Raw genomic sequence first — 14,139 nt, 5'->3', positions numbered from 1 at the left:
TGCCTGCCAGCCTACCTGTCTGTTTGTCTGTCTGTCTGCCAGCCTGCCTGTCTGTTTGTCTGTCTGTCTGCCTGCCAGCCTGCCTGTCTGTTTGTCTGCCTGCCTGCCAGCCTGCCTGTCTGTTTGTCTGTCTGTCTGCCAGCCTGCCTGTCTGTTTGTCTGCCTGCCTGCCAGCCTGCCTGCCTGTTTGTCTGTCTGTCTGCCAGCCTGCCTGTCTGTTTGTCTGTCTGTCTGTCTGTCTGCCTGCCTGCCTGTCTGTTTGTCTGTCTGTCTGTCTGCCAGCCTGCCTGCCTGTCTGTCTGTCTGTCTGCCTGCCTGCCAGCCTGTTTTGCAGACGACACCACTGTCATTGGGCTCATCCAGCCCAAAAACAACCAGACATAAGAGCAGCTTATTCCCCACTGTCATCGCTCTACTGGATAAGTGGGGTCATCCCCACTTTGGCTACTCACCCACTTCTCTACACATTACATACTTATCATTCTAATATGCATCTTGCACACTACTTTGCACTATTACTTTTTACACTTTACATCCCACTCTATGTGTACTTGTCTTGATATTATGTCTTATTTGTATATTTGTATATTATGTTGATAGGTGCCTATATGTATATTGTTGTCTATATTGTACAGTATGTGTCTATATTACTATTTGTCTACTGAATGTTTACTACTACTTGTCTACTACATGTCTAATTTGATGAATGTTTAGAGAGTTAACTCTGGTTGCAGCTGTCGCCATGGTCCTGCTGCACTCCCTGCTACGCTCTGCGGTGCCCTGCAGTGTCCTGCTGCGTTCTGCTGCATCCTGCTACATCCTGTAACGCCCTGCAGTGCCCTGCTACGCCATGAACTACTACGACTACCATTTCTAGTCACTGTTCCATTATCTTTATTGTGACTATTATTACCACTGTTCATCACACCCCCAACCGGCCCTGTCAGACACCGCCTACCAAGAGCCTGGGTCTGTCCTGGGTTTTTCCTCACCACTGTCGCACTAAATGCTTCCTCTTGGGGGAATTACTAGAATTGTTGGGTTTTTGTAAATTATAGAGTGTGGTCTAGACCTACTTTATCTGTTAAGTGTCTTGAGATAAGTCCTGTTATGATTTGATACTATAAATAAAATTGAATTGAATTGAATTAACACCTACCCAAGTCAAATTCCTTGTGTATGTAAGTATACTTGGCTAATAAAACCGATTCTGATTCTGATTATGCACAAAGTACTTCTGCAAAAGTCACACTTTTCCCTACAGGAAGTAATAACTTAAGAGTAACATTACAGATTTCAAACATAAAAGCATGCTGCAGCATTAATAAACTGCCTGTCATCAAAACGCCAATGTTCTCCATTTCCACTTAGGACATTTATGATCCTTTTTGGGTTACAAATGACTTGAAGCGCACTCATGTCGTGCAGTGTATACCGAAATCTTTCTGGCCTCTCTGTTTTTTAAAAACACTGCTGCTCAACCACAGAAAGTACACTCTTAAATACAGGAAGTGTTGATAACCAACCGCCCCTCTTCCTTTCTCTGCTGGATGAAGACTCGTGTCAGTCCCTTCGGCCTCTGACGGGTCGCAGCTTCAGTTCAGCCGTTCACTAAAATGGTGAGTGTCTTGCTTATTTTGTGGTTTTGAAGACGCTTTGACTCGTTTGTGTTCTGGTTAGTGTTGCTCAGTTCTCCGGTCCGATACACTTTGCTTTTAGTGAAATATAGGAAACACCTTGGTGCTTGGAGACGTTATCGCTCACAATCAGAGTCTACTTCTGCACTCACACAGGAAGTTTAGAGTGAGTCAGCCTCTTGAAATGAGACTAATTTAAGAAACACTTTCACGTTTTTTAAAAACACTCAAATTAAACAAAATACTACCAAAAACCAACACTGTTCTCAGTCCTCAGCCTTTAAAACTCTTCAGTATTTTTCCGTTTTTATTTGGAAATTTAAATTCATTGTGCTGTTTGGTGCTACCACATGCGTTTCCCAGATTTCTGTATCAGCGTTGACATTATAATTATTGCTCTTTTTTCTTTCTTCTCTCACAATCTGAGACCCTTTATTCTAAAATTCATTTATAACATTTTTGAAGGGATATTTTGTTGCTGTTTCTAAGGCCCCCGAATGTTATCTCCAAAGCCCTGAATCTTTTAGGGTTTTAAGATAACTTCAACTACTGTATGTGTCATTCCCATCTTCAAAAACAAGTGACAACGTGGACTTCTTTAATCTCCCAAAGCCCTCTGTGGCTGACAAAAGTTGTTGGAGCGTTATGCATTTGGAAATGTAGAAAAACAAAGATACAACTCATGATCTACAGACAATTTCTGTTAAAATATGCAGTCATACAACTGTTAACACACAGATCTTCCTTAGAGTGTACCCTACCTACGTTATGTTTAACAATGAGTAACATCAGACAGTTTCTGTCTCTCTTCAGTCGTCTTAGACATTTGTTGTGTTCTGGTTTTAGAACGATGAAGACAGTTGGAGAAAAATTTGACACAAAACAGGATGTCAGCTCTACAGGGCCTCTTTTCCTTAGCAACTATCATGTTTCCCAACAATGACGTGCAGCTTTTTAGGCATTTTATTATCAAATTTCTTGAGAAACAGTGAGTGTTGTGGATGTACGCAGTCCAACAAAGTGCTGCCGCGAGGGACTAAACACTGAGAGATGCATAAACACACTGCAACGTGCTCAAGATAGTATTGCAATGATTTATTCCTCCACATGTAAAATACAACTAGCACTGCAGTTACCGAATGGAAAGTTACTTTGTGAGTCGAAATAAGTGCATCAGTGTGGCGGTCAACAGAAAGTGTGTCGCTCCCAGGCTCACCCCCTCTCTTACCCCATTTACACGTACATGGTTATTTTGAAAACCGGAGACATTTCCCTTCGCTTGTGCCCTTCGTTTACACGCAAACGGAGAATTCGCCTCTGAAAACAAGTCTTTCTAAAACTTCTGGCCAGAGTGGAGATTTTTGAAATCTTTGTTTGCACGTTTGCATGTAAACTGAGACAAACGGAGGTTTAGGCAGCCGAGGAAGTGAGGAAGAGAAGAGAGAGGAAGTGATTCGTTGCTATTGTTGCTATTTTCGGGATTCTGATTGGCTAACGTGGGCTTGAGCTTCTCGTTACACTGCCACCTACAGGTTTGGCGTGCTCTTGACGGCATTGACGCCATATATACACGGGTACGTGTAAACAAACACTTTTAGAAAACGGAGAGGATGAAATGTCCGTTCATGAAAATAGCAGTCCACGTGTAAACGTAGCATCAGTCAAAGCCCAAAAATGAAGCAAACAAATATAATGTTATCACTTCCGCTCAAGCCACGATGAACACGGCCACCACCTACACTATAAGTGCAAAATATAATAATCAATAAATAATATAAATGAGACCATAAACAACAATATGTGGCTCCTACACAGTGCAAATAGCTGCCAGAAAAATCTCCCCGGGGAGAGTATTCCTAAGTTTGTTCTGAGCCACTAATGTTTACGACGTCTGGCTCCGCCCCTGATTCAGAGGACGTAGAGGGCGAAGGTCCAATGAACGATAATAAAAAGATTACATGATATATTGGCAAAGGACTAGTTGGATAACAAAGGAAAAGGCAGTCAGGCAGTGATGAGTTGGGGGGTCCATGTTTGGGTTTTTATTGACTTGTGTACCTAATCTCACTGTAATCCATCCAATAGTTGATCTGTTGATTGATTTCCTCTGTTGTTATTTTTGTCAGTCTGGTTGAAGGCTCGTTGAGATAGACTCGTTGACATAGACTCGTTAAACTAGTCTATGTCAGTCCTTCCAGAAAAATGCGTGAGTTTTTTTGTGATTGTTGCGGGCAAAAATCCTTGCTTATGCATCACGTTTGTTAAAAAATGTGATGGAATATGCGGGATATTTATGCAATTTTATGCAATGAAATTGCGGGAACTTGCAAAAACTGCGGTTTCATCGTGGCTTCATCGCGGGGTTTGCAGCTTTTCGATGACGTTCACGTCGCGTAATTACTTCACTTTGTAACGTTCCCATGGCAACAGGGGAAAATGGCTGCTCTTGTGTGAAGTAAACGCAACATTTTTCAACTTTCTGTTAAGATATATGTGACTTTTTTGCAACGAAAATGCGGGGATTATGAAATCATGCAAGTCCCGCATATTTTGCACGGAAATCGGCAATTTATGCGGCGAAAGTGCGGCGTATTTGAAAAATTCGGCCCCCGCATAAATATGCGGACTTTGGCTGATTATGCATTGAATTATGCAATCGCATAATCGCGTTTCTCTGGAGGGACTGCTATGTCGACGACGTTGCTCCGTTGCGGTCGCAAATTCCGCCAGATGTGCCCTCATTTTCGACCTTCCTCCGCAGCGCTGTGTAGGAAGGTCTGGCAAAGCGAGGCTACTGTTTAACCCTCCTGTTGTTCTTCAAAAAGTTTCTATGTCAGAAATGTAGGTTTTCTTTCAACCAAATTTTCAAAAGAAATAACGTGGATGGTTCCATACAACGCTCTTCACAAGTTAAGTAACTGATCTGTTCACTACTTTCATTGAATTTGGGTATTTTATTCAATTTTATAACATTTGAAGAAAAGAAGTGATAAAAGAACGTTGAAAAAAGTGACAAAAATGTCAGAAAAAGCTTCAAAAACGTGGAAAAAAAGAAGAACAAATGTCAAAAAACCACCTGGAAAAGCGACAAAAGCTTCTTACGGTTTCAATTTAAAATTTTGATCCAGAAAAACAGAAAGTTGCATTGCTGACGGGAAGACAACACAAGAGTTAACTGACCCTGAGTGATTGGAACTCTACTTACTGATGTGAAACCAGCTGATGTTTGGGATACTGCGAGTCTACCGGTTAGGGAAATACCAGAGACAGAACTGATGCACGCTCACACAGACAAGACGCTGGGATCGTGGTAACTTTGTCTTGCTTCACACTTGTGTTAGCTGAGATAAGCTCTCCTAGAGTTCAGACTGCTGCAGGGAGACTTCTTCTCACAATATCGAACAGGACAGCGCATGCTTAACATCTCTACGTTGCCCTCGGGTCAAATCTGACCCATTTTCACAAAGTTTCTACATCAAAAATGTGGGTTTCTTTCAACCAAATTTTAAAACAAAATAACGTGCATGGTTCCATACGACGCTCTTCACAAGTTAAATAAATGATTAGTTCACTACTTTCATTGAATGTGGGTGTTTTTTAAAGTTTTATAGCATGTAGAGAAAAATTGATAAAAAAACGTTGAGAAACGTAGGAAAAAAATGTCAAAAATATCAGAAAAAGTGACAAAAATGTCGGGAAAAGTGACAAAAATGTCAGGATAATCTTCAAAAATGTCAGGAAACCAAACACCCGGATAGCTCAGTTGGTAGAGCGGGCGCCCATATATAGAGGAATACTCCTCGACGCAGCAGCCGCGGGTTTGACTCCGACCTGCGGCCCTTTGCTGCATCTCATTCCCCTCTCTCTCTGTCTCTCAGCTGTCCTGTCAAATAAAGGCCTAAAATGCCCAAAAAAGTGACAAAAACTTCAGTGAAAGTGACAAAAACGTCCAAAAAGAGCAGAAAAATATTGACAGAAACTTCGATAAAAGTGACAAAAAATGTATTTATTTATTTTTTTTACATTTCGACCCAGAAAAACAGACAAGTAGACAACACAAGGGTTAACATCCCTATGTTGAGTGTTTCATAAGAAGTTTGACAGTGAGATTTTTAAAGAGCGCAGCCTGAAATCAGCAGGCAGCTGTCAGCTGTTCCAGGGTTGCGGTTAAAAAAACCAAAAAGCAGAAGTTTCCAATCGGGGGCCCATCGGCTCTGGAACAACCTGTCGGGTGTCACACACGTAAATCAACTTTGTGTAATCTTCACTTTTTGTACACGTACACTTTGTGTTCAAGTAGTTTCCTGAAATATTCGTAGCACAAGGCAGTGAGGACACTAACATTTTGAAGTTTGTGAAAGTACTATTAATGGATATTCAAGGCTCGCGGGAATCAGTGACTTCTTTTAATCTTCTTAGACTTTTAGACTTCTTTTCAAAAATCACCCATAGGAATAAATTGGGGAGGATTGTTAAAACCTGTGGAGAAATCATTGGTAAGCAACAGGTAGACCTGTACCAATTACATCTGACCAGATTGGCACAGAAGGCAGACGACGTCTGCATGGATACAACCCATCCATCTTTCAGTGGAGTTCAAGCCGCTCCCTTCTGGCCGTAGATATAGATACCCTAACGTCAGAACCAACCGAGCAAAAAAACTCATTCATTCCCATGGCGATAACCCAATTAAATAAGATATGGGGAGGGGTATGACTAGAGTAGGAATATATGTGAAGATTACTGTGCAGTAGTTTAATTTATTTATGACATTAGGCCTTTTAGGGAAGTGCAACATACTCCTTTTTACTGTATTCTATTTATTGTTGTGTGTCTGTTATGTGTTAGATAAATAGTGCTGTAGGTGTCTGCTTCAATATTTGTGTTGTGGATTATGTGTCAATATGCCTGTACTGTACAAACAACGTTTTATGCAAAGCACTTTGAATTGCCTTGTTGCTGAAATATAGCTATACAAATAAAGCTGCCTTGCTTTGCCTTGCCTATCACCTGTGAATTTCATTGAATTTATTTGAATAAATAAATTCATGTCATTTTTACTGACATTTACTTGAAGGTGTTCCATCTTCTTCTTGAAGTACTTAGTAAACTATTGTTTTTAAAAGGTGCTATACAAATAAAGTATATTAGTATTTTATTGTTAATCGCAGATGCAAATACTGGAAGTTGTGGACTTTTGTTTTAGCTGAACAATGTGCAGAAAAGTGCAGATCCTGTGTGACGCTAGCCCAGAAATCTAGATGCACTCTAGCAGCAGCAAATGTAATTTGCAGCCAGGGTCGTCTAGCAACTCTCTGTTGGCTTGCGAGCTGGAAAAACCAAACTCTGGTCAGGCCAATCACATCGTGTATAGAGTCGGTGGGCGGGGCTTAACATAATGACGGCAGAGTTGCGAGTTATGATGGTTCCACGTAGCCGGGAGGGCATGAGACGGGAGGTTGTAACGCTATCCTATTGCGTGCAGACGGAATTTAAAAGACAACCGTTTATCCCGCCCCTCGGATTGAGCCCTGCCAATGGGGAGTTCCCAGACTCAACATCTGGATGTGGGTCTGTCTTGTCAGGCTAGTGTGATGCCGCATTTCCTGACAAATGTCTGTGGTCACGTGTTGTTGCTCCACACTGGGAGTGCCGTCATGGATTTGAAAAGCTGTGATTGGCAAAACCTTTACAAGATGTCAACTCCCCAAAAAAGAAAAACTAAGTCTCCAATTCCACCAGTTTCCAAAAACATAGGCGTAGTTTTCCAGGGGGACGCAATATTTAGAAGAGGTAGATTTGTCCCCCGTTAAAAAATATGAAAGACAACTCCCTGTGTCCCCTAATTGGTTGAAACTGAGGCTACATTTACATCGCTGCGTTTTGGTTTAAAAAGGAATATCTTCTGCTACGTTTCCCCCTCTCATTCCCCCTGCTCTGGTGTTTCCCCCCTCTCATTCCCCCTGCTCTGGCGTTTCCCCCTCTCATTCCCCCTGCTCTGGTGTTTCCCTCTCTCATTCCCCCTGCTCTGGCGTTTCCCCCTCTCATTCCCCCTGCTCTGGCGTTTCCCCCTCTCATTCCCCCTGCTCTGGCGTTTCCCCCTCTCATTCCCTCTGCTCTGGCATTTCCCCCTCTCATTCCCCCTGCTCTGGCGTTTCCCCCTCTCATTCCCCCTGCTCTGGTGTTTCTGAGCCCCTAAACCGGAGACATTTGGAAACACTTCTGACCCGTTTTGGTTTGGAATCTGCGGGGTTGTGTTGCCGTCTCAACGGGCGTAAACGGAGACCTTTGGCAACGCCGACACTGACGCCAACGTTTCTCCTCCTAATTGGGTCTTATCGGTCACAATGTCTCGTTCTCTAAAGCTACCAATGTTACCATGGCAACTACCAGCACCTTTGTCCATAAATACTCCTAGTCTGATCTGGTTTTGTGGCGCTCAGTGTAGATGAGGGCAGTTATCTTCAGACTTGAGACTTTGGACTTTTTCAAGAGCCTTTATATTGTTTTCTGATGCTGATCAGATGCTATGAACGTGCAGCAGGGACTGATTACACTTCCTGCACACGTAACAAACTCCGTACAAACAGAAAAAAGGATGACAAGCGAGTTTTGGAAGTCATTATCTGAACTATTCGACTGCCTGAAGATATCGTTTAGTTTTATTCTTTGAGTCAGTGACATCTGTACTCTCTGCCACAGCTGGTTGCTGTTTTTTAATCTCCCAGGAATTTGTGTCTCTGTTCTTCTGTGCACATGGGCAGTGGTGTAATGTAACTAAAGTACATTTACTTATGTACTATCCCTAAGTCCAGATGTTGAGGTACTTGTACTTTACTTGAGTCTTTTCTTTTCATGCCACTTTCTACTTCTACTCCGCTACATTTCAGAGAGAAATATTGTACTTTTTACTCTGCTACATTCACCTGTTACAGCTTTACTTACTAGTTACTTTACACATTAAGATTACTGCACACAGAACACATGTAGTTTATAACATCTGATGTGTTATTATAAAGTAAACTAACCAACAATATAATGGCCTACACGTCCAGCTGACATGTCCAGTTTCTAAAATGGGAGGATTCCTCTTTACTTTTAATACATTAACTACATTTTCCTGATGAAACTTACAGACTTTTACTGAAGTAACACTTTCAATGCAGGACTTTTACTTGTTTACTTGTTACCTTACTTGTAACAGAGTATGTTTCCAGTGTGCTATTAGTACTGTGACTGAAGTGAAGGATCTGAATACTTCTTCCACCCCTGCAGATGGGAAGCTGCGAGGGCCTGTCCTCCTCTTTGCACAGATCCAGATACGTCAGCTGGTGTGTGGACTCTGCAGAGTCACCAACACCTGAAGCTACACCTCTGACAGCAGCAGGTAATATCTTTAAACTCCCATATTGTAAAAGGGCAGATTTCCATGCCTTTTTTTTTTTTTTAAATCATAAAGCAGGCAGAGGTTATTTATGAATACTGTGAAAGTATTAAAATGCAGAGAAATGCGCACAGCCTGTATTTAGAAAAACAAAGTTCTTCACAGCTCAAATAAATGTAAAGGTCCCATGACATGAAAATTTCACTTTATGAGGTTTTTTTAACATTAATGTGAGTTCCCCCAGCCTGCCTATGGTCCCCCAGTGACTAGAAATGGTGATAGGTGTAAACCGAGCCCTGGGTATCCTGCTCTGCCTTTGAGAAAATGAAAGCTCAGATGGACCAATCAGGAATCTTTCCTTTATGATGTCATAAGGGGAAAGGTTACCTCCCCTTTCTCTGCTTTGTCCGCCCAGAGAATTTGGCCCCCCCATGAGAGAGAGAGAGACATCATGGCTTTCAAACAAGCAAAGTGGCAGTTGGTCAAGGCCCCCCCCCCCCCCCCCCTCCACCTTGCCCCCCCCCCCTCTCCTCCTCAATAGCATTTAAAGCTACAGACACAGAAATGGCACATCCTAAGGAAAGATCATTGTGGGACTGGCTCTAGTGGCTGGAATTCTGCACCAAGGCTGAATTTCGGGAAAGAGACTTCAGATACAGTATTAGAGGACCACTAAGGTCTATATAAAGATACTTCAGATACAGTATTAGGGGACCACTAAGGTCTATATAAAAGAGACTTCAGATACAGTATTAGGGGACCACTAAGGTCTATATAAAGAGACTTCAGATACAGTATTAGGGGACCACTAAGGTCTATATAAAGAGACTTCAGATACAGTATTAGGGGACCACTAAGGTCTATATAAAGAGACTTCAGATACAGTATTAGGGGACCACTAAGGTCTATATAAAGAGACTTCAGATACAGTATTAGGGGACCACTAAGGTCTATATAAAGAGACTTCAGATACAGTATTGGGGGACCACTAAGGTCTATATAAAGAGACTTCAGATACAGTATTAGGGGACCACTAAGGTCTATATAAAGAGACTTCAGATACAGTATTAGGGGACCACTAAGGTCTATATAAAAGAGACTTCAGATACAGTATTAGGGGACCACTAAGGTCTATATAAAAGAGACTTCAGATACAGTATTAGGGGACCACTAAGGTCTATATAAAAGAGACTTCAGATACAGTATTAGGGGACCACTAAGGCCTATATAAAAGCATCCAAAAAGCAGCATGTCATAGGACCTTTAAACATTAAAACTCATCGATACCCAATAAAAATCACAATAAGTCACAATATATCTCAAAGACAAGGAACATAAAAATAAACACTAATGCAATCCACTATGTGGCTGATCTAATGCCTGACTAAAAAGATGTGTCTTTAGCTGCTTTTAAAAAATATCAACAGAGGCCGCCGCTCTCAAATCCTTCCACAGTCTAGGTGCCGCTGTTTCAAAAGCCAAGGGAGAAGGAATGAAATCCACAATGGATAAAAAAGCAGTAAGAGGAGGTTAAATATAAGTCAAGAGGGGACTCGACAGAGCGCAGCCTTAGACTGAATCAAAAGCGAGCAAAAAAAGGTCTTTAAATTTGATCAAGAAATACATATATGCACTGTTAACCTTTGATGTAAATGTACAGCTCAAATCTCAGTATCTTACTGTTTTAATGTTATGCAGGATCACACTGTAAACGGCAATGCATTCTGGGAGAAAATAATAATATTACAGCAATTCTGGGAGCACTATCTGCGAATGTTACAGATTACAGGTATTTACTGTTAATACCAATGCATCTTGGGAAAATAAAGGAAAAGCCAGAAATTACACTGCAGCCAAAATATAACTGGGGGTCCGGGACCCCTAGGGGGGACCTCCAAATTATTGTTAATTTTTGAAAGTTTTTTCAAGAATTAAAAAGTCTTAACATATCCAACATATCCAACATATTTTGGGCAAATATAAATCCCCGCTGCTTACTGGCCTGTAGGTAAGGTAGTCACTAAGGGCCATCCACATACACAGTTCATCCTAAGGATTCACTGTGACTCATGTATGTGTAACATTAAAACATGATTTATAAAACCATGCCATCAATTATTAGGCTATTTTGATACCTCAGTATTCTATGCCAAAAAAGTATGTTTAAAAGCTTTAGGCAGCCCTATAATATAAGATAAGATAATATATAAGATATACTTTATTGTCCCTGAAGGGAAATTTGTTTTGGACTCTGTCCATTCCACAGCTTTAGAAAGACAACACAAAATACAGAAAATAAGCATCTCTCAACACATAGCTACTCTCATGCAACACAAAACATGTTCTCATATACATTAGAAAGGTACCTATATAGTAAGCACATTAACTTCTTCTTTCAGTGGCAGTTTTTAATTGAACAACCCTGTACGTATTGCACAAAATGAAAAACACAATGCACTGACAATGCACAACCCAAATAGCCTACGTATTGCACAACTAACATATTGTACAACCCAAATAGCCTATGTATTGCACAACTAACATATTGTACAACCCAAATAGCCTACGTATTGCACAAATGACTCATTTCCACATAACCTATGCAGTACACAATGACATATTGAACAATTCAACAGCCCACGTATTGCACCAGTAACATATTACTACACGTTACTACACGTTATTGTAGGGCCAGTTTAATATGCAACTTCATTTTATATATTATATGTAGTAGGGGTTCCCTGCTCCATCTCTATTTCAGTGAAAGGGTCCTTGGCTTAAAACACGTTGAAGACCCCTGCCTTAAACTTTAAAAACAGTATGCTTACTGTAAATGAACAGTAGTTTACTGACGAAAAAGATGCCAGTATGTTACTGTAAATTTACGGTGAAAAGATTTACAGTGTGTGTTTTCTTGCTCTCTGTAATCCGCTCCAGAGGAATCGTCACGCCGAAACCATCAGCCAGCTGGTTCAGGACTGGTCCCGCTTCTCCTTGTGTCCCCACCAGAAACCAGAGTAGGAGAAGCAAACAAAACCCTTCCCCATCGACGCTCACAGCCAACGCTCACAAAGAGGACACATCCACGCTCCCGTCGGTCCCGGTCCAAGCCTCGCTGCAGCTCTGCTCTGCACGACAACGTTAACAAAGCCTCCAAAAGTCATGCTGAGGATGATGGCGATGATGGGAGGGAACGGAGAAACAAAGAGGACTCGTCTCTTCTCCATCCAGGGAGCAGAAACTTCCTGCTTCCCAGAAGCAGTCCGGTCATCTCCAGACGCCACAGGCCCGTTTCCTGGCACGACCTGCGCACCGACACCACTGACCCATCAAGGTAACTTTACACTTCAGCTGTGTTTGAAACAGTTCCACTTTTTAGAATCGAAAACCCGCTCCATTTTTCAGTTTCAGTTTTCGCGGTGACTTCTGCTTCTTCTCCTCCTCTGGGAAAACACGGCCACGTTGCTTAGTGGGTATACGGAGTAAAATGTAGGGCACATCGTATGTACGCTCAAATTAGCTGGGCATTGTGGGTATTTTATAGGGGACTACAGTATATAGTGAATTAAATTAACCGTGGAGAGTTTGAACACCACTGTATAGGGAACTATTTCCGTGATAGGGAACGGTTTGCAACACAGCTCATGTCACGACACCAGAAATCTAGTAGTCGATACCGATACCACCACAAGTACACCACCAAAATTTGACCCATTCTCAAAAAGTTTCTATATCAAAAAATGTGAGTTTCTTTCGAACGAATTGTCAAAAATAATAACGTGGATGGTTCCCTACAACCCTCTTCACAAATAAAATAAATGATCAGTTCACTACTTTGATTGAATTTGGGTGTTTTATTCAATTTTACAACATTTGAAAAAGTATTGATAGAAGACCATTAACCCCCCTGTTGTCCCCTGTTTACAAAAACTTTCTATATCAGAACTATGACAACTATGACAAAAGAACGTTGAAAAAAGTGACAAATGTTGGATAAAGCAACAAAACGCAGGAAAGAATAGACAAAAACATTTATTTATTTTTTACGCTGAAAAAAGTCACCAAAGAAATTGGAAAAAGTGACCAAATAAACATCAAAAACATCACCAAAGATGACAAAAGTTGTTTAAAAAAAAGTGACAAAAAAATGGAGAAAAAATGAAAATAAAAACATCTTAAAAAGCAACAAAAAAACTTGTTAAAAAAAGGTATACAAAAATAATTTTAAAAAAGCCAAACATTTTGAAAAAAGTGACAAAAAAATTGGAAAAAAATCGACAAAAACGCCAAGAAATGTGTCGAAAAAGATGACCAAAACGTTGAAAAAAAAAATTGCATGGTTGACGGGAAGACAACACAAGGGTTAACCATTAATGTAAACTCTCTACAAGGTCCATTTAGTTCCTGTTCTGGAGCTTTCAGTTGCATCACATTTGTCATTCGCTTTTACCACCAATTAAAAATCAGTATGTTACACTTCAGGTTGCCATTGGAATAATATTCATACTTTATGTGCTACATTTCCAGTTTAAGTTACTTTGTGTGGGAGTTGTATGTGGTCATAGCATCTTTTAAAAGCTTAGAAAAATCAAAAGCTTGGCCTGTGAGGACTGACACGTGTCGCTGTGACATCACCACTGGATGGCGCCACAGTACGGGATTTACAAACAGTTTGGCTTTAACTGCTGAAACTCATGAGTGAAAATGGACTACAGACACATTTACAGTAAAACATAAAGGATGGTCTCTCTGCTGTTAAAGTGTAGTGTCTAGAGCAGTGGTTCTCAAACTTGTTCCAATATTGTACCTCCTTTGAATTGCTTTTTTAAAGCCAAGTACCCCGCAAAACATTTTTGGTAGAAAAATAAGTCTACAATACAGCACCGGCAGTGATAGATTCACCAAACAACAACCTTTTTTAAACAAAAACATTTAAATGCTACATTTCAAATGTTTAGAATCCATCACTTCATGCATTCATTATTATAGTATAATTATTTTAGGAATTATGCATGACATATTTTTTTAAACAAATTCACGTACCCCGTCTGCCGTCCTCCAGAGTACCCCTAGGGGGACACGTACCCCCATTTGAGAAACACTGGTCTAGAGTATAAT

General features: G+C 40.9%; 1 protein-coding gene across 3 annotated transcripts in view; it reads left to right on the top strand.

Annotated features, from left to right (window-relative positions):
• The first annotated feature begins 1,456 nt into the window (after positions 1-1,456).
• The window catches only part of LOC116040358 (protein associated with UVRAG as autophagy enhancer), a 33,354-nt gene continuing 20,671 nt past the window's right edge, over positions 1,457-14,139 (top strand). For 2 of the 3 annotated variants that reach the window (XM_031287537.2, XM_031286053.2), the window contains exons 1-3: positions 1,457-1,619; positions 8,913-9,024; positions 11,959-12,355. In XM_031287537.2, the coding sequence (XP_031143397.1) occupies positions 1,617-1,619; positions 8,913-9,024; positions 11,959-12,355 (512 nt within the window). In that variant the 5' untranslated portion in view covers positions 1,457-1,616. Of the gene's footprint in view, positions 1,620-8,364; positions 8,461-8,912; positions 9,025-11,958; positions 12,356-14,139 lie in introns of those variants that run through there. The other variant, XM_031286849.1, reaches the window with a different exon arrangement.

This window comes from Sander lucioperca, chromosome 8, assembly GCF_008315115.2.
Source record: "Sander lucioperca isolate FBNREF2018 chromosome 8, SLUC_FBN_1.2, whole genome shotgun sequence".
Taxonomy (NCBI): domain Eukaryota; kingdom Metazoa; phylum Chordata; class Actinopteri; order Perciformes; family Percidae; genus Sander; species Sander lucioperca.
Note: the sequence above shows the minus strand (reverse complement) of the source record. Positions and strands in the feature narration are given on the sequence as shown.